Raw genomic sequence first — 20,559 nt, 5'->3', positions numbered from 1 at the left:
TTTTGCAATAGTTATGTGCCTTTTCCTTTTGATACAATATTTGCCTACCCCAAAAGGGATTTTCTCTGATCCAAGTTGAGAGGCTAAAATCTGAATGAATTTTGGTGTGATTTGTAGAAACATACTTTGTTTTCCTTCTTTCAGTATGGTGATAAGCTTCTGATGTTTTTTTCTCCTGTTCTTCCTTTTTTTTTCTTTTTTTCTTTTTTTTTTTTTTTAACTTCCAGTGTTCTATTTAGGTGAGTGCTATAGTTTTTGAGCCTTTTCTATTCCTCCAAGAACATTTGCTCACTGTTTTAAGAGAAGAAAAGACATGGGTGCTTTTCAAAGCTTTTGTTAAGTCCCATCATCTATAAAAACTTGTTTTGCATTTCTGTAAAAGTTTCATCCATGTGAAATAAATCCATTTTGCAGATCAGGTAATGTTTGTTGCAGCTTTTATTTGCTGTATTATGTTGTTGAGCTTGTTTGGCTTACAAAGCAGGAATAGATAGCTTCTATGTCATGCAGTGGCTGTTCATGTGCCTAGATTCTTGCACTCTCTCCTCCCCCCCCCCCCCCCCCCCCCCCCCCCCCCCCCTCACGGAGTAGAAGTCCAGACCATTGATTTGTGATCTGTCTTCACTTTTAGGTCCTACGTTGCCTCGACAGAATTCACAGCTTCCCTCTCAAGTACAAAATGGCCCATCACAAGAAGAATTGGACATCCAGAGAAGGTATGGTACTGTAAGTGAGCAAGCTGTTCAATTGAAGAGTGTAGTTGCCCTTCACTGATAATGAGAAATTAAATGATGAGGACTTCCAAACTGTCATAGTCCTTCTTTTATTGCCTGTCAGTACAGATTGGTGCTGTTTGGAGAGTTTCTGGGATAGTGGTATATGAAATGGCAAGGTCTTTTGGGGTAGTGGTATCAGAGTTGAAAGTAAAAAAACAAAGGTCTTGGACTGTCTTCACTGCCTGTGAAGCAGCCCTGGATTGTCTTACCATCAAACCGCTCCCAGAGATTAACTGTTCCCTTCCACACGGGGTGCTAGGAGTGATTTGGGTTACACAGAGTACAGATGTAAGAAATGGGGTCCTGGAATGAAAACTAAGTGGTCCAGATTGACGGTGAAATGCACATAATAGTTTTCAGTGCTAACAGGAACAGTGTTAATGTGCTGGGTCTCACTGGCAATAGTACTGAAGATTTTTCTATTTTTACACTTTTTGCTTAGTTTACGTAGAGGTGTGTGAAAACAGATGGCCAATTTACAAACAATTCATATAATATATTACATGAATTCTCTACACTTGTGGAGAAAAGTACTGACATCAACATTGGTCATACTTGCCTGTGTCTTTCCAGCAGTATGTGACACTTTTTAAATCTGAGGAGGAATTGCTTTATCTGACAGTTCCCTTGTTTAAAAACGAACATCAAGAAGCTCATTACAAATCTGTCTGTTTAAGGTGTTTACATGAAAATATGCTGTCATGATAAAGGTCTCTTTTTATGTTTCTTTCCTTTTGACAGATTTTTTTAAACAGCTGTTTTCTTTTGATCTTTTTTGTTCCACTGTAATGTTTTTTTAATGTTATTTCCCTTTCTGTTCCTTCAGAAGGCTTTATTAATTGAAATTTCTAGTGCTGAAAAACTTAGCAGAGAGGCATTGTAAATGGATGTCACCAGAAAGAAGTGCTGCCCCGTATGAAGAGCTCTGAAAGTCTCTTGAAACTTCTTATGCATAAAGGCCATATTAGGTGGTGTTCTTATGGCTTCTCTTCTCATTTGATCTGTGTGCTCTGCTTCTTTTCATCTAATATAACGTCCTCTTTGAAATCTGGTCCTGTTTTTGATTTGTCTTTGCTTTTTTTTTTTCTGCCCATGAAAAAAGTTGGGGAACTAGAATGAGTGCTTACTCATGTTGATAGCCAGATTGTTTGTGGGAAAATACTGCTTTTGTGTCAACAAGCCTAAGAGAAACACAATTTTATCAGAACGTATCACGAATATTCTGCTGTCTCTGTTTTTTTGTCTTCGTAAGCATATGATTGTAATACAGTTCAATTAACTCTGAGCTACATCTAATGCACTTTCAACTTACAGTCTGTAATAACAACAGCCTTCCTATGATAAGAGAATAGTAAATAGTTGGGGAAAAAAGCACTTATGTATGTATTACTTCTGACAGGTCTGAGTGACATTTCTAGTCTCAGTGGCAGAGTGGGCAGAATTGAGTGCTGTGGGGAGCAGAAAGACATGAGAGCACAGGAGAAGGGAATGAATGTTACTGTATGGGAAGGAATATGGAGTTGAGATGCATCGATAGAAATGCAAGTTTTGCAGGATATATTGCTACTGAAATGTGTCTCTTGGGACGAAGGGTTTCTGTTTAAGGTGTGACTCGATAATAATTCTCTTTTAAGTGCTGGTCTCATATCCCTTCCATTAAAAATCCCTCAATCCAGTAGTGTTTGACCAACTTCCACATTAAGAACGTTTAGGAGAATACATTTTGGGTGATTAATTCTAGGTCTGAATAAAAGATCTGCTTTCGTAATAAGTGAAGTTGGAAAAGGACCCTGTAAAGATCATCTGGTCTAACCTCCTGCTTTTGAAACAGGGCTAATTTCAGTGACTTGTAACTTCAGGGCTTCCCTAGGCACAAATAGACACAAGTATTGCCTCACAAATACTTTGCCACAGGAGTGGCTGGTGAAGAATGGCATATTAAAGGGAGATCTTCAACTCGTTGATGTTATACTTTGCTTTCATAGCAATCTTACTGAATCTGTTAGCTGAAGAATTTAATTAAAACTTTGTCAACAGAAGTGTCCTGTATTTTTCAAAGATTGTTGTTTTAGAAATCCTTTAGATGTCTTATGTTTTGAATAAAAGTACTAAAATAGTAATTTTTCTTTTCAGAGCGTATTAAATAAATGCTTGCATCAGTTCATATGCATTGAACAACAGTCTATAAAGCCACTAGGACCACATATGCAGTGTAAAACACTGAGGTTTTTGTAAAACAATATTATAGGTTGAGTGGTCAATTAAATAATTTCACCTGGTACGTTTTTTAATTGTCATTTTCTTAAAAGAAACCTTAGGTACGTGCTTTCCATATTAAAAAAAAAACAGGGAGTATTTGAGGATAACTTTTAACCTTCTGTAACTTGCAGTGATTTAAATATAACAATGATAAGCTTTAAAACACTTAAGATTCTGTTTGATCCTCAGAAGTGAAGGCTTTCTTTTGTCCTAAGAGTTATTTTTCATTTTGTCAGAGTGCTAGGCAGTATATGCAAATTTCACTGGTTATTTGGTAATGAGCAATCTCAGTCGACATAGGTATTTGCTCATAACTTCAGAGTTACTTAACGTTTTAAAATACAAGATGAGTTCATGACATGCCTCTGTGTGCCACCCCTGAGTATAAATTTACGTTCTCTTCTAGCCATGATAAATATATTGTCAGGAATATGATTCACTGAGTTGGTATCTGGCACGACACTGAGGAATTTATTGAGTTAATGTTTATAAATAACTTCAAATCACCACTGCTTCATAAAGAGACCAAGAGCATCAGAAACAGAGGAAGTGTATAGGTTGTAAGGAATAATGAAGGTATACAAGCCACCTGTTATCTTTCAGGGACGTAATGGACCAAAAGTTGACCGACTTTTGTCGTAAGTAATCAAAACTATTAGAAGTTCTCAAAACTCAACAGCAGAATAGTAGTAGGGGTTTTTTTTCATAGGTGTTCAATATTTAAAGTTTGCTTACAGCTTTAATTTTATCTGGGTTTGCCTTGATGCTGTTAAAGAGAACTTGGTTGTGTGACTGCTAGAAAGTAGTATTGATATGGTGCAGTATTCGTAACATCTTTTGGGAGGCTTCTTGGCCATCAGTGGCCAAGTTCAGAGGCTGACAGAGGTAGCAGTTCTTATCATTTTTCAAAAGGCTTAAATGAATGGATTGTAATTTACAGATTAAATATATTTTTTCCTCAAGCTTTGATCTTAATTTATGACCACCTCATAAGGGTCTACATTTTTTTGGTAAATTCATGATTTTGAATATAATTCCTCAACTATTTTAAAAGCAGGTACAGAAATGCTGAAGGAAAAGAAGCACTCATATCCTGCAATCAAGTAGAAATCTAGTAGTTAAAATGTAAAGAAAGGAAAGTTTGCTCATCGCTTTCTGTGCTTATAGCCTGATTTCTACTGTTGGGTTTTTTGTTTTTTTGTTTTTTTTTTACCTAATCTGTGACCTTTCCCTAGTCAGTAGCTGCATGTATGGTTTCCAGTTCTCTTTTGCCTTTGAAGTTTATTTATCTGACAACTTATTTTGGGAAAGTAAAATTTCTTTAAAGGCTTAAGAACTGATTAGATTTAACTGAGCAAACAGTTACAGTAGAGGTAGGTGTGTGGATTAAATGTAATAGTTATCTTCCTGGTTTAGGTTTATAAATGTTCAGTGGAATACTGCTATGTGTCTTACGAAGTCCACATGAAGTTTACATTGCAAAGTCATAATTTAGATGGAGTCAAAAGATGTGTGGGTTTTTTGTATTTTTGTGTTTTTTTTCTTTTTTCAGTGCATATGCTAAGGGTTCCAGGGAGATGAAATTGTAGCAATATAGCTTAGTTCTCAGGTTGAGCTTGTTGAGGTAGTTTCCTGGGTCATCCTGAGGTAATTTGGACCGTAATAACTTCACTGTTGCACAGTGGGAAGAGAGGAAAATGAGTCAAAAACGAATGCCCATCAGCATTGTTTATCACATCCTAAAGACTTAATTTTTTTTGCCCTCAAATTTTATGGAAAACAAAGAGTTCTGGTATGGTAATGACACTTTTTTATTTTTATTTTTTTTTGCCTCGTTTTGTTTCCATTCACAGTTTCTTTCCATTCACAGTAAAATTTTCTAAGTCTGTCAAGTCTGCTTAAAGAGACATAACTGATTTTATGTAGAGGTAGCGGGGTGCAGGCTGGTTACAGCTGTGAATAGCTATGGATGTCAGACAACACTAACATATTCAGTAGACTAAGGAAAGCTCTCTTCTATTAAGCAATCTTATAACTACATTGGCAAAATTACTGCCTTAATTGCTGCAATTGAATATGTATGTTACTTGAAGGATGGTTCTGCAAGTATGTTAGTTATGATTCTTGAAAAATGTCTCTTTGAAATCTTAATATTTCCACAAAATCTTCAGTTCTATGGGTTTTATTTCTCTGTTTAATGCAAATTACGAAATCAGAGTAAGAAAATCCGCATCTTTTCCAAAACTTTCATTTCTGTGATTCCATTTTATGAAACTAGTTCTGTTCCAGTCATACTCATGGAAATACCACTGAGGCATTTGCCAATGAAAGTAGGCTTTTCTGCTGTTTGAGATTCTTATTCTATTAAAATCTGTTGTGCATAGAATACTTCTTTCAATCTGGTTTCTGCCAGGTATGTTCAAGTGTTCTGTTTGTCTACGTAATAGGTTTAAAAGACCAAGTTAAAGAGAACTATGAGGCCCCATGAAAGTTCATTAACAGACCCCTTTCTCTACTGGAGATTCTGTATGTAATAATCTTTGGTTTGTAGTTGCCTTCACTTCTTCATTGTGGTGGCTAGTTACCAGTTTTTGACTGATGAAAAACTTTGTTTTCCATCTGATATGTTTTGAAAAGCTTATTACATAAAAGCTTGTTGTTAGACCTTAAATCTCTTTTGATCAAGGAAATGAAAGCCGATTAGTTTGACTTTGGTAATGTGAAAAGCCTTAAAGCTGCATCTAAGGAAAGAATAATTAACCAGATAAAACAGCTGAGTAAACTATGGCCAAATTGTGTTTTCTTTTGTGAAAGACAGCAGGCAATTGATGCAGTGTTCTTTAGTGTAAAACATTTGACAGATACCAAAAGGGAAGTTCCTAGTTAATGTGGACGGCAGGACTGCTAAGGAAGTGTGAGAAGCAGCAGTTCCTCCTGCATTGGATTGAGACCAGTCATGTTTTATTTAGTTTTCCTAAAGAAACCAATCCTGCTGCTGATGGGAGTTGAGGTACATGAGTACAAAGGAGAGAAGCAGGAAATGGATTATACTGCAGATCTTGATGAAAATGGAATGAGAGATAAAGGGTAGCTGATGCCCTGTTCTTGGACACTTTTAGAGGGAGGGGAAAACCTCCTGTACATGAAATATTAGTTTGGGATATCTTAATGTTAGTCTAAAGGAAAATCAGATTTGACAGTGGAATTGTGGCATTCACTGGCAATCAATTTCAAGGGAAAGCTGCTTAAATAGTGGAAATAGCTGTGACAAATAAAGTAGATTACTGTTTCAAAATCATGACACAGGTATGCAGTTAAAATTCCTGTATAATTTTGTATTAAATGATGTTAAAATGTCAGGTGTTCTTTACAAACTTCAGAAAAAAAATATCATTGAATAGTCACCTGTTTAGAGATCTGGTGGTTCACCCGTGTTGAAACTGGAAAGGAAGAGCATGTATTTAAATTCACTTGATAAATCTCTACCTTTGTTGAACAGGCAAACATTGCAGATCTCCACTGTGTGTTTCCAGCTCATTTTATCTTCATATGAGAGAGTGAGCTCTGGCAAATGTTAAATTATGGAATGATGGATAAGTATTCAGTATGGAAGATGAAAGAGCAATCTTCATGTTGATATTCAGATTTATTACTCAGGAAAGTTTGTGCAAATTTTAAGGGCTGTGGAAGACACACCTTATCCCTTTCTAAACCTAAGCAAAAGAAGATTAGAGTATTAAATTAGCAATCTTCTGAATAATCAACTTATTAAAACACGTTTCAGTTTATTTCTCTAGACGTTCAACAGTGATCAAATTGGATTGACTGTATGTAGTTAAACTGATGTCCAGACACTGGGTTGCCACTCTCTGGTAAATCCAAAAGGCATCGTTGAAAAGCTGAGGTCACTCCTGCATCTGGAGCTAAGCCTCATGTTGCCTGCTTGCAGCCAGCTGCTCTGTTTGTTGCAGTGACTCAGTGGTGGGAGGAGGTTGAGGATCATATGTGATGCATTCTGGTAGGCAGGCAGTGACTGCTGGATTTAGATAATGGTTGGGCTTTCAGCATTTTACAATAAAACTCCAGATGTTGCTATCTTGTGTGTATTGCTCCATATACTGAGACAGGTTAGAGAAGTTAGTACAAGAGCTCAGAGCCCTGAAAACATGGGCATGCCCAGACTACCTGACTGGAGTGCTACTGACCTTTTCTCACAGTGCTAATCGTAACAATACAACTTCCTAAATTGGTAAATGTGCTCCAACTTAATGGCCATGAAGTTTAATTTGAAGTTTTAGTAGATCAAGTGATGTTTCTGGTGACTGTTCAGTGCACTCCTCTTAAAGTGGTTCATCCCTATTCCCTATCAGATTTATGTGAATGTACAGGGAAAACCTCCACATGAGGAAATAAGGTGGCCTGCCAGGGCAGACATCTGTTTTCTTTTGCCAGCTGCTTTGTGATGAGTGTAATCTGTAGGGTTTTCTTTGTGGCGTTCTGTTCTTGTTTTATTTTTGGACAGGATGAGATTTAATGTTTAGACAGTAAAGAAGTGAGAAGTTTCATGAAAGAATTGGCTGTCCCTGTACATTAGATTTGTTTTGATATAGAATATTGTTCCACTAGCAAAGGTAAAGTTTCTTAATATAGCTGTTGTTTTTCCTTCAACCCATGTGGTAATGGTCACCTCTGAAGGAAGTGACTGAGACTTCAATTCTTTTGATTGTATTGAAACCTTTAACAAAGGGACTTGGGGATCTCACTCATTCATCTACAAGAGCTAACACAACCGAGTTGGCTTTTTTTTCCTTGAGGTACTATATGAGATTCATTTGGAATAGCTTTCTAGTTGCATTGTGTGATGATCTGTTACATATAGTACTGTTACTTGGTAAAATACGCTTAGAAAGCGGCCGCTCTGTACGGAGGTATTGACTCATTTTGTCTAACATCAGAAGCTGATCTTATTAGCACTACCTCTTACTTGTTGACTACATGTCTAAACCAGTAAAACAGTACCTACATTGCATGTAAGTGATGTGCTCTCCAATTTTATAGCACTGTGTCAATTGTTCAATGTACGCCAGCTGTTAGATTACATTAATTCACATTTTTAAAATAATTAGTTTGCTTTAGCATTTCGCTGTCAGGGAAATAGCATGCTGGGACATTCGCAGTGCCTCTTGAGCTCCATTAAAAGGTGTCCTGGTTGGTAGATAGTGAATGTTCATGATCATAGTTGACAATTCTTCAGTCACGTAGGAAGTACATGTGTTCTAGATCTACCCGATTCTTGACATCTCAGAAACGCTTTAGAGAATTTTAAAATTACATTATCAAGTGATAACAAAAACGTGCAGAAACAAACATATCGTTTATCCTAGTTTTAATAAGCAAAATTAGTTTTTAATCTTTTAAAATTGTTCTACTTGTTATGTTGCTGTTCTTTTTTAGTTTACCAAACTCATCCTTGGTCGTTAATTGTGTTGAAGCAATAGAATTGCATTATTGCTTGCTTTTCTTTTGACCTATGCCACTTTTGACCAGATCCTGGAAGGTTCACTGTAGGAATCCAGTCGTGGGTTTTTTGTTTTGTTTTTTTTCTTCCTTCCACCCTGTTGAAAGGAAGGGAGGTTTCATAGATAAATAGTGAGAATAAGTTTAAATTATTGTTGGGGTTGGTTTCATATATTTCTGAATAAGAATTTTGGATAACGTAGGAAATGTTTGCAAGGTATTTTGCTGCCCTCTCTGAGTAGAAGATCTAAATTGTAAGCAAATTTTGTGACTTGTTCATGGCTTGTATTTGCGTAGTTAGAAATTAAATCAGAATTTTTCTGGATTTGCTGAGTAAATGGAAAATGAAAACTCTCATGCAAAAATGTTAAATGCTGACTCACTTGCTGTTTAATTATGATAATTCTTTTATTCAGGTTGGAGGTAGATAAAAATGGTTATCTTGTAGGCCTTTTCTGTCTTTTATCTGGATCTTGGTAGGCAGCCAGTATGGTTTGGTATGTGTCCTTTGCTGACTTAAGTATTTTTTTTGCATCAGATAAAAGTTAAAGCATTCAAAGGCTTAAGTACATTTTGTTTTGACATGTGAACACTGTGTGTATTTATAGCTCTCTGAAGAGGACAAAAGCCCAGGTAAGCCTTATGAATGTGTTCACATGTATTAGGAGAACAAGTCAGTCTCAACACAATTTAATTTTGAAGTGTATCTTACACTTAAGCTAAAATTGCATACAAATACACGAAGTATAGAGGTGGTGTACTTTATGCACAGTTTGTACAGTTGGTCTCTTTCTGTACGTGTATGTGTGCATACTTACATATATGCACACACCCCTCTCAAGCAGTCAGAAAAACTTTAAATAAAGGTAACAAAGTCCACCTTACTGGGTCAGAGCAAGTGTCCATTTAACTTAAAGACTCATACAGGCCAAATGTCCAGAATACTTTCCCCTGCTGCTCTATCATTCTCTGGGCATTTTTGGTTCTACAACTTCTTGTACTTTGTCTCAATTTTGAAGTGCCTTTCCACATATATATATGTGGGATATATATATTTTTTTTATTCTAAGGATTCTTTCTTGAATTGCTCTGATAGGGAGTTCCATGTCTCATCTGCCTGATGTGCAAAGGTGCTCTTTTTTTTCCTTGTTAAGCTTTGCTATTATTAGTTGTTGAATCTTTCTTCCTAGGTGTTGTATTAGGGTGTCCTCGTTACTCAAGGTTTTGTATACCTACAGTTGTCTTTTCCAACATGTGGAGTTCTACTTGTTTAGTTACTTGTTGTGTGGAAGCTGTCTGGTACATTTGATGATCGTGTTGCATCTCTGAACCTTTGTAGTTCTGCTGGTTTTCCCACATTCTGAATTAGGAGCACAGACATGGATTAACCATGGATTTATGAAGACAAAATTATTTTCTGTACTGTTGCATAGTCTTTACTGAATGCATATAGTTAATGTTTCTGAACAGAACACTGAAATGGATGTGTGCATGGAACTTTCTTTCACAATTCTCACTCTTTAATCATAGTCGAGCATTTTATGTGAATTTAGCAGATTTCTCCCCTGCATTGTGTCAGCTACATCACAGTTATTCTGTTTACTAGTTTTATTTCCTGATCACTTGGAATTAAAAGATACATCTGTAATTCTTCACAGTCAATCATCCTTGCTATCCTAAGAACCCTAATATTAAGGAGCTTAGACTGGGGTGCCTCACTGTTTCTTTTCCTGATTACGGAAATACAAAATGATGCAGCTCTTGGTATGGCTTATCACTTTGCTCTTATGTGAGGTTGTGTCAAGGTTATTTTTCTGTTAAAAAAATAAAAAAGAAAATTTAAAGTATCTTAAGCAATTGCTTGATATGTTTCTAAGTGTGATCAATTGTGGATACCTTCTAGCTGCATAATATGACAAGTCTAACAGTACCTTATCTGCGTTCTCGTTTTGGGATTGACAGTGTTTGTGTTGCTTCCTAGATAGACTGTGCTAATTTAAAATGAATGAGTTAACAAAGTGAGTGAAGCTGCTTTAGAACGCGTAAATGCTGATTCCTGTTCTGAATAGCTTTTTTTAGATAGGAAAATGTGTCCACTTGTCATCTATGAAATTAGAGCCTAAGATGGCTCAGCTGAAGGTAGCCAAGATGAAAACCCCATTTTTCTCTGATGATATTTATCTGAGGAAAGGAGAGTACGGAGGAGAACTAGTTTTGTACAAAACACAGCAGGTAGGAAGGTAGGAATGTAATGCCAAAAATATTTTCATAGTATTTGAACGTTTCTGTGGTCTGCATTGTATTCTCTTGATGTTTGATCAGAGGCAACCCTCTACTGGTACAAAAAAATGCATTAGTCAATTAATGTAGTTTTTGGTAGAAGTGAGAGGTTAAAAATCAAGCATTTAACAAGGTGACTTGCAGCATTAATTTCTTTCTAACTGCCATTACAATTTTGTTGCATGGGAGTGCAGGAGCAGAACTATTTTGCAGCTTCTCAGGGTGTTGAGTAATAAGGTCAGTAAAAAAAGAGTAATTTTTTCCTGTACATAACTGGGACTTAATTGCTTGTTGTAACAAGCTGTCAACGTGTTAGTGGCTTTTTTATATATTATTATTTTTAAGGAGGATCATTCTTCTGAGATAAGATGGACCTGAATAGTAGCAGCATGTGGGCTGGGCTTTCCATTTCTGCAAGTATATTCCAAGCATGAATAGAAGTGAAATAGCTAAAGTTCCATTCATTTTCATGCTAGTTTTACAAAGCTGTAAGCCTGTGATGTAGAATGACCAATGACCTTCCTAAATAGAATTGGCCAGTAGCAGTCTGTAGATACCATATGCCATAGATTAAGGTGTCTAAATTTAGGTCTTTTTTTTTTTTTTTTTGCTGCATAGTTAAAAAAAAAACTGGCTGTGCTTTATATTTGTTGAAAAATCTTCAGTTTGCATCTTAAGCAGAGCAGACAATGTCTGTGTGCTTAATTTTTTCTTTATAAATGTGATATTTGGGTGTTTTTTAAATTGAGAATTAAAGTAGTGTGTCATAACTGTGTTTTTCAGTGATATGCTGACAGAAACATAATGGTTGCATCTTTGAGGAAAAGGGCATGCCTAGTTCTTCTTGTAATATTGAGCTCCCTTGTTTTAGTTGACTAGAAACATGCATGTCATGCTTAAAAAAGCAACAGCAAAAAAAAAACATTATATGAATATTTAAAAAAATAATAATAAAAAAAAAATGCAGATTCGTACAGCCTGTGAACTTCCTACTCTTAGGAAATTATTTCTGTTTCCTCTGCCTGTGTATCTGCTTCTGTTCTTCCTCTCTGCATCTTGCACCCTTGTGCTTTCCTTTGCTAGGACTTTCAGGAGCTGGAATCCATGCCAACCCCCTGCACTGCTTCCCTGGTGCCCACTCCCAGCATTTCTTATCACTGCCCGATTTCCCCCTGAAAGGTGTTCTTATCTGGATGATAGTTCAAATGTAAATATGTGTAGTGGAAAAGGATACACAGTGTGCACTTTGACACATCTGTAAAATTTGGATAAGTACTGGTTGCCTAGCTTATATGAAAGTTTGTTTTTTATTTTTTTATGGGGATTTGTGTAATTGCTATTTCACTATTCTTTTATTCACTACATCAGATATGAAGTACCGTATGCAAAGAGCAAATGTAACTCCATATCCTCAGCTCATAAGATTGTATCAGCGAGTAAATTATCATCAGTAGCTTTCTATTCTTAGCTTTTGAAAGCTGTCTCTCAGAATGCTAAATTGGTTAGCAAGAAATTGGCTATATGGGTTTTTTTTTTGTTTTGTTTTGTTTTTTTTTACAATGAACATACCTTTTACCTAGCTTTGAAAAATAGCATGCAGAGTTCAGAATTCTATGGAGGTGCAGATATTGCAGTTTTATTCTCACTGTTGCAAAGACTTATTTAATCTCTTTTTTTTTTTTTTTTTTTTTTTTCCCCTCTAACAGTTATTTGATATTTCTGGTTTTCACTTTGCAGCTCAGTCTTTTTCCTTTTTTTCATGATTGTAGACAGTTGCAAGAGCAACAAAGGCAGAAGGAGCTGGAACGGGAGAGGCTGGATCGTGAACGAATGGAACGGGAGAGGCTGGAGAGAGAGAGGCTAGAAAGGGAAAGACTTGAAAGAGAGCGCCTAGAGCAGGAACAACTGGAGAGAGAACGACAAGAAAGGGAACGACAAGAGCGCCTAGAAAGGGAGAGACAGGAAAAGGAGAGGCAGGACCGAGAAAGACTTGAACGACTTGAACGGGAAAGGCAAGAAAGAGAACGACAAGAACAGTTGGAAAGGGAACAATTGGAGTGGGAAAGAGAGAGAAGAATTTCAAATGCTGGTAAGAAATTCAAAACTGAGCGTGTTTGAGTACCGTATTCCTTATGTGTTTGGGTGATGGAGTGAGAGACAACAAAGGGCAGTGAGTATAGCTGTTCAAGAGTAGTGAGTGCTTGACTTGCAGTTGCTGAAATTGCTTCATTTCTTATGGGAAGAAGTCCGAGATCTTTGACTTGCCTGCCATAGTTGTCCATTAACCCTGAAATAAAATGTTTAGATTGTTTGTTCACTCCATTGCTTTAATTCTTGGTTGCTTGAAGAACTTGAATCATACTGGGCATCTCCAGCATTGGTTAAAGTATGATGAGTTAAGATTTCTAAGTATTTTGTTGTTGTTTGCTCTATTAAACAAGGTGTGTTCTCATCACATAATATGACGAGAAAAGATTAGGTTGAGTGTGTTCATGTAAGGGTATGTACCTACATAAGGTGAATTAATAATGTGAGAAATGCCTTCAAGTATGAATTCTTGCTTCATTATGATTGTAGTAAATTTCAGTGAGATGTATTTGTAGATAATGTACTGCCTGCGGAAATGCATCAAGCCACAGTTGGAAGCTTTCTTACATTGGTAATACAATGGAACGTTAGTGAAGCACTTCTGGGTTGTTCTGTAGCTAACTCAATTTTACATAAGTGATCAGGTCAAGGTAAAATTCAATGTTATGTAAAAAGCTAGCCGTTTTAGAAAAGGGATTTTATTGGTAGCTTTATTCCAACTACTTTGATGTTTTTGATGGAGTGTTCTGTAGGGAAGAGAAAGGTAATATTTACATGCTGCCTATGGTATGAGTTTGTACTAGCGGAATTGTTTAAAAAAGAAAAAAGTTAAGATCACTACACTTGCTTGCAATTTGCAACAAAACAAGAAGATGAAAGCTTATAAGACTTGATTAATCAACCCTGTGTCTAATCCATCTCACAGGTGGGATTTGAGAAAACTTATCCTAGAACACGCTTGTAAATTCAATGTTGGCACAAAAATAGTTGGTAAAATTTAAAGGAAGCTGTTTATGAGATATAAAACTTTCCTAACAGTATTTTCACTTGTGCCTAATCCTCTGGTACTAACTGTAGTCTACATTTATACATTTTGTTTGAATGCTGGTTTTGTTGCTTCATTAGCTCCCTTTTTCTCTTTCTCCTTTTTTTATCCTGCCTTTGCTGCTGCTTTCCATCTTCTGTCCAGCTCCATCTTTCGACAACTCCCCGTATAGCACTCCACTTCCTGAATACTCCAGTTGCCAGCCTCCTTCAGCACCTCCTCCATCATATGCAAAAGCAGTCTCAGCACCAATGTCAGAGGCCACACCGGAGTATGCTGTAGTGACTTCTGCACCACCGACTTCCACTCCCCCTACACCGCCTCTAAGGCACTCTGCATCACGTTTTGCTACATCTTTAGGCTCAGCTTTCCACCCAGTTCTTCCCCATTACGCTACGGTTCCTCGTCCACTGAACAAAAGTTCTCGGCCCCCTTCTCCAGTGAATGCCCCGGCGACGTTACCTCCAAACCCAAAGCCAGTTGCCTGGTCTGCGCCCAGTTTTGCCCCGCTTCCCCCATCACCTCCAGTAATGATAAGCAGTCCGCCAGGCAAAGCCACCGGTCCGAGACCAGTCCTCCCAGTGTCGGCTTCTAATCCAGTGGCTCAGATGCCCGCATCTCCCACAGCTCCTAATGGGCTTTCTGAGAATGTGACTTATGCGATTCCTTCACCTTCTACCTCAGGTCCAACTCCACCTCCGCCGCCTCCTCCCCCACCACTGCCTTCCTTTCCGCCTCTGTCACTCTCTGGACCTCAAGCTTCTCCTTCTCCAAACTCCCCTAATGCCTCGACTCCCTCATCCAAGCCTAGTGTTCTCCCTTCTCCCTCTGCAGCTACCCCTGCCTCTGTTGAGAACTCTCTAAACTCTGTGCTGGGAGACTCCTCTGCTTCTGAGCCAGTCTTGCAGGCAGCCTCTCAGCCGATTGAACCTACGACCCAGCAGGGTAAGGCTTTCTGTTATTGCTACTAATTCACTAATGAGGATTGCAGTCCAAACCAATTTGTATCAAAGCCCTTAACTGCTCTGAAGAATTAATGAAATGCTTCAAAAGTTGCAGTGATCTTAATACCACAATGAAATACCATTTGGAAACTGGTAAGGGAGAAGAGCCGGCAAACTGTGATCTGTCACAAGTAAGATTTGGGTTTCTTCAGCTCTCATTGGTTGAGAACAGAGCTTGTTGAAATCTTAATTGGTAAATCTTTCACTTTTAGGTTATTGAGATCGTTGTATTAATAGGCAGCATCATTAGTTTCCTAATGACAGTTGAAGCAGAATGTGTATGTGATTTTTGGACATGTGAATGACCTTAAGTGGGAAATAATTTAAACCACTTTGGTACTTGTAATGTAGCTTAAATTTTAGAAAGTAGTGTGTAACAACTGCAGTTCTCTTTTTCTTCTATTTTGATGTATGTGCTGTGTGCACACTTAAGGTCTTCTTATGGTGTTCTAACAGCTTAGCAGATGACAGTCTTAAAAGACATTCTACCAATACATGTGATTTACATCAAGTAAATGTCTGTGTTAACCTAAATCCTGTTTTATACTAATTTAGCAGATTTAGGTCTTACATACATAAATCTGCAGATCGGCTGAGGGTTTGGATAGAGGGAATCCAGGGGAATAAATAGCTTCATCACACACAGACCATGCAGAATTGATCCTGTTGATGCACTGTCTTGCATTAAGTTGTGAGCTGCTCTGTGATTGAGTTGGCAGTAGGGTGACTGGCCTTAGTTTTATTATGGAATGAAAGCAGGTACTTGGATGGTGAGTGACTGCTAAAGAATTTAAAGTGTGTTTGAATGTACACAAGAGTTGTTAGCATATTAGGAAGCCAGGGAGTCTTGCATGTGCAATTCCTGATTTGAGACTGCAGTTCTGTAGTTGAGTGAGGGAGCAGAAAGAATGTGTGGGGCTGTTTTCTTAATCATTGGTTCTGGAAGTGTTCCTATAATATAAATAGTTCAACAGTAATCAGAATATTCTTTATTCAAAGCATATTTTGTATTGCATATCACTGTGAATTTAAAAGATTAAAGGACTCATAAATAAAAAATGGAGGAGCTTGTCCTCGTCAGCTTAAAATGTCAGTCTTCTAACTCACTAATTAGTGTGTGTGTTTAATTATTGAAGTTGATTTTTTGAGGTATTTTTTAGAGGAAAGACTTTTGTGCAGGTTTAGAAACTGGTCTTGGAACTTGCACTTTTCCAGGGTTCCAATGCTTGGTGTGTTAAATGATGTTGATAAAATGAGAAGTCATTTTCTGTTCAGCCCTGTTTTGAGAAACAATGCGTTTCTTCTGCGGTATTGTATTCTTACTTCACTTGACCATAAAAGCTTTGCCTGTTTCCCTTCAGAAGGTTCTTGGTTGCAGCACAAAACCTGTCTGGAAGGTTATTGTTTTTAAATGGCTCTGAAATTGTCTTGTCTCTTACAGCGTGCTGTGTAATAATTCCAGTGCATTAGTAAGAATGGTCTCCCCTGCTGAAACTTGCAGTGTTTTCTAGCCTATTAAAAAGAAAGATACTGGTATTAACCTCTCGTAGACAAAGAACCTGTATGGCAAATGAATTATCTTCAATATCCTCACTGTAGGCTGTTGTGTTTTTTTTCTCTTTGGCACTAGGTGTTGTCCAAGGACCACCTGCACCTCCTCCCCCACCCCCGTTGCCCCCAGGCCCAGCCCAGGCCTCAGTAGCAGCCCCACCACCTCCTGGCCCACCGCCACCACCGCCACCTCTCCCTTCATCAGGGCCTCCACCACCACCACCACCTCCTCCGCTTCCCAGCCAAGCTCCCACAGTTCCCCTCCCTCCTCCTGCTCCCCCTCTTCCTGCTTCGGGGTTTTCAGCTGGATTTGTGTCTGAAGAAAATCGCCCTCTGACTGGACTAGCAGCTGCACTTGCTGGAGCCAAGCTTAGGAAAGTATCACGGGTAAAAGCAGTTATTTTGTTTCTTTTCTAACTTGTGTTTGTAAGTTCCTGAACTGTTCCTGAACTGGCTGTAGTTTTTGTTTCAGACGAATAGTAGTGTAAAATAGATAGGCTTAATTCGTTATTAAAAAGCATTACAGGATGTACTACTTCATATTCCTTTTGCAAGGAATTCTTTCTAATATGCTTTGCTTATTTCAGCTTATATCATTGTCAGCTACAACTTCATTTGCACATATTTTGTGTTTTGCAAAGGGTGAAGACTCCTCCAGTTCAAGTGGAGGAGGAGGCTCTGCTTCATCTAAAACAGACAGTGGCCGTGGAAATGGGCCACTTCCCTTGGGAGGCAGTGGCTTAATGGAAGAAATGAGTGCCCTGCTGGCCAGGAGGCAAGTAACAGTTTCTGTGCTAGAGCTGTGTACTCATCTTAGAGGTAGGATTTTGGTGTCTGTTTTCAGCCAGCGTAAAGATCAAACAGGCATCTGCATTCTCATGTGGTTGTTTTGTGAAGTTGAGAACATTTTGTCAATAGCTGTTTTTACTCAAGTGCAAGTGAGTACTTTTCTTCTCTGTAAGTCTTTGTGCAGTAGTATGGGCTACACACTTCAAAAGGATAAGGAATTGCAAAATCACTTTGGCAAGAGGGCTTTGTCCCTGAGAACATTTTGAAAGTTGTTTAACATTAACATTAAATTATAAACAGCTTGTTATCTAGATATCTTTAATTACAGTGAACAACACCCTTTCATCTTAAAGCCATGATGACCTTGGTAACTTTTTTCTCTGCTTATAGGAGAAGAATTGCTGAAAAGGGATCAACAGAGCCAGAGCAGAAAGAAGATAAAACTGTGAGTTGAGAAATTGTATCTACTTCACGTTACTTGATATTTGAAAAAGATCCTAATGCACATAAGATGATCCATATTTTACCATATTAATATACATTGTCTGTTTTGTGAATTGTGTGCTTGTATGTAACATTACTGAGCAGCACCATTAAATCTCTATGAAAATTGTTATAAATATTGGACAGTTGAGATTTATTTGCTGAATTCACAAGAGTCAAAAGTATTTTTTTTCTCTCTGCCACTCATTCCTGCTTCCCTTATTCATCCTTCTCTCTTTCTATTTGATCAGGAAGAATCAGAATCTTCAACCTCTAAGGCTTCTTCAACAAGTACACCTGGTAAGTAGCTTAGATTTGTGAACTCTGAGACTCTTAATACTAACTTAAAGATAAATCTCAATCAACTGCGTTGCACTTTTGGAGTGTGGTACTTTCCTCACGGCCACTAACTGGCATTTTACTGTAGAATGATATCTACTGAAAGCACTGTGTTTAATATAGCAGCCTCCTGTGTCTAACCTGTGAGGCTGGTAAGTGGAAACAGCAGTGAATGTGAAAGCAAGCTCTTTTCAGTCATGTAAAAACACAGTGGGTTGCTATTTTGTTTCTATGTCTCACTTGAATGAGAACTTTTACAATCATATGTAACAGTTACCGATTACAGGTAGTTCAGTGAAGGTTCAGTCCTGTAAGTCTATTCTAGATTTAGAAGCCTGGTGTAGAAATTCTTTAAGCACAGTTCTTCTGCTGATACATGACTGTGGCAGAGTTAGGAAATGTGTAGTTCACGGTTCTGCAGCAGTCTTTAAGGAAAACTTGTATGTCAAGTGTTTTGTAGTCAGTCAATATGTATTATCAGAATGAATACTGTAAATACTTGGATGTCACTCAGGTCTTCATAATGCAGTGTTTTTTTTCCAGTCCTTCAGTAGTACCTTCTTAAACATTCACTTCCCTGGCCACCAACCACTGTGCATACAAAGGAGGAGGAATGTGCCATACACCAACATTCAGTATGCTTCAACTTTTTGTTGATTGCTTGCCCATGTGTAATGTTCCTTCAGTAGATAATTAAGCCACTCAGAGTTTTGCAAGCCTTAATGTTGAAAATCACTGCTGTAGGGTGAACAAGTTCCAGGTAATCACTGTCTTTGAGATAAAAGGAAGAAACAGGAGCTAAGTATGCTTTAATGGAAATAATGAGAAAACTGTTACTATTGTGATACAGAAGGTCTCCTAAAGAAGTGAGGTTGTGAGGCAATAAATGACTTTAAAAAGAAAAGATGGAAAACTTGATTTCTTTCTTATCTTTGGAATTTGCTCTATTGAGGCAGAGATGTTAACCTTGGGAAAATTGACTGATTTTCGAATACTGTTTCTAATAATACAGACCAAAAAGCGACCAAATCAGGAACAGTGGAAGTGGCTTCTTTGATTGTTGCCTCCTGACCAGCAGGGCATTCATTGTTTGCCCCTCCAAACTTTTTGGAAATATCAAATGCATCCAGACCTTTGGCTGTTTCATCACACAGGACAGATTCTACTTCATTTCTTGATGATATAAAATATTCTGGCAATGGCATGCATCATCATTGAACATGTTTAAGAGGATCAAAAATTCAAAAACATAATTGCAACAATGTGCTATGGGGCAAGATAGTACAAACCATGTTTGAAGAAAGTTTTGTTAATAACAAGAATGAAATGCAGAAACTTCCAGTGAGATGTTTAGAAATGAGTATCCTAAATTTTTAGGAAGAAGTAGATCTGCCTTTTAGAACAATAGGTTCATTGCTACTATCATGAATTTAAATGCAAGGATATTGCCATGTCTGTCACCATTCCCTTACATCACAGAATTTGTCATGGTACCAAAGTAGTCTACTCTTGGAAGAGGAGCCTTTGGTGAAAGGGTTTTGTGTAGAAGTGGGGATTGGTGAGGGAGTAAGAATGTGGTAGTGGCTAAGCATGATGGTTAAAGTTGACCTTTCAGAGGAGCCTGTTGTCTGAAGTGTAGGAGTGGAAAAACCTAGTCACATTGTTGCCACAAGGTAGAAACGTATTTAAGAGCTTTTTTATGTAAGGAAGAAGGGTGTTTTCCTTGCTTGTTTGACTTCCAGAAACTTGAGGACAGATAGAAATATCAGGGCTGCCAAGTGGAGGAATTGAGTGAAACTGACATAGAAATACCACCATGAAGATGAATCCTTTCTCTGCCCTTTTTGTTGTAGTTACAGAGCGGTGGTCATTTTTGAATTTTGTATCTTTGAGTGAGGAATGTTATGAACTGTGGTGATTTTAGATGCTCTATGTAGTCTTTCTTTATTGATAACCACCTAGTCATTGTATCAACTATATGCTGAGCAGTCTGAACAGTAGATCTGTCACGACAGTGCTTCTAGTGTTAATTTGAGCAGGCTGCTAAAACATTAAACAATTACTGTTTGTTCAGCTGCAGCATATGAGTGCTTGGTCTAGTTGTGTAATTGTCTAATTGCCATTAACAGTATGATTGAAATTGTTATGTACAAACTTATATTTACTCTTAGGTGCTGAGCTTGCCTTTCCTATGTCTTGTGCTGTGAGCTACCAGTGTTGTAAATTCATTGTCACATGGAGTATGATGTTGAAAGGGGAGAAATTTCTGCTGTTTTGAGCTTGGATCTCTTTGGCTGTATTTTTATGTCTTAGCTCTTGTAAGGAGTTGCACTCTTTTCTGTTGCTTACAGGGAGAGTTGTGGCTTGATTAGACTTGTTAGTCCATCTCTGCAAGTTTTATATTCCTTGCGGGAGAATAAACACATTT

General features: G+C 37.7%; 1 protein-coding gene across 6 annotated transcripts in view; it reads left to right on the top strand.

Annotated features, from left to right (window-relative positions):
• ENAH (ENAH actin regulator) overlaps positions 1-20,559 on the top strand; it is an 88,037-nt gene that overhangs the window by 55,525 nt on the left and 11,953 nt on the right. For 2 of the 6 annotated variants that reach the window (XM_052695897.1, XM_052695905.1), the window contains exons 4-10: positions 632-716; positions 12,602-12,921; positions 14,110-14,910; positions 16,600-16,907; positions 17,162-17,295; positions 17,700-17,754; positions 18,044-18,092. In XM_052695897.1, coding sequence (XP_052551857.1) covers positions 632-716; positions 12,602-12,921; positions 14,110-14,910; positions 16,600-16,907; positions 17,162-17,295; positions 17,700-17,754; positions 18,044-18,092 — 1,752 coding nt within the window. The remainder of the gene's footprint in view (positions 1-631; positions 717-12,601; positions 12,922-14,109; positions 14,911-16,599; positions 16,908-17,161; positions 17,296-17,699; positions 17,755-18,043; positions 18,093-20,559) is intronic. The other 4 variants (XM_052695915.1, XM_052695925.1, XM_052695935.1 and 1 more) reach the window with 2 other exon arrangements.

Source organism: Tympanuchus pallidicinctus, unplaced genomic scaffold, assembly GCF_026119805.1.
Source record: "Tympanuchus pallidicinctus isolate F22 unplaced genomic scaffold, pur_lepc_1.0 scaffold1, whole genome shotgun sequence".
Lineage (NCBI taxonomy): Eukaryota > Metazoa > Chordata > Aves > Galliformes > Phasianidae > Tympanuchus > Tympanuchus pallidicinctus.
This window is presented reverse-complemented; position numbering and strand designations above follow the sequence as displayed.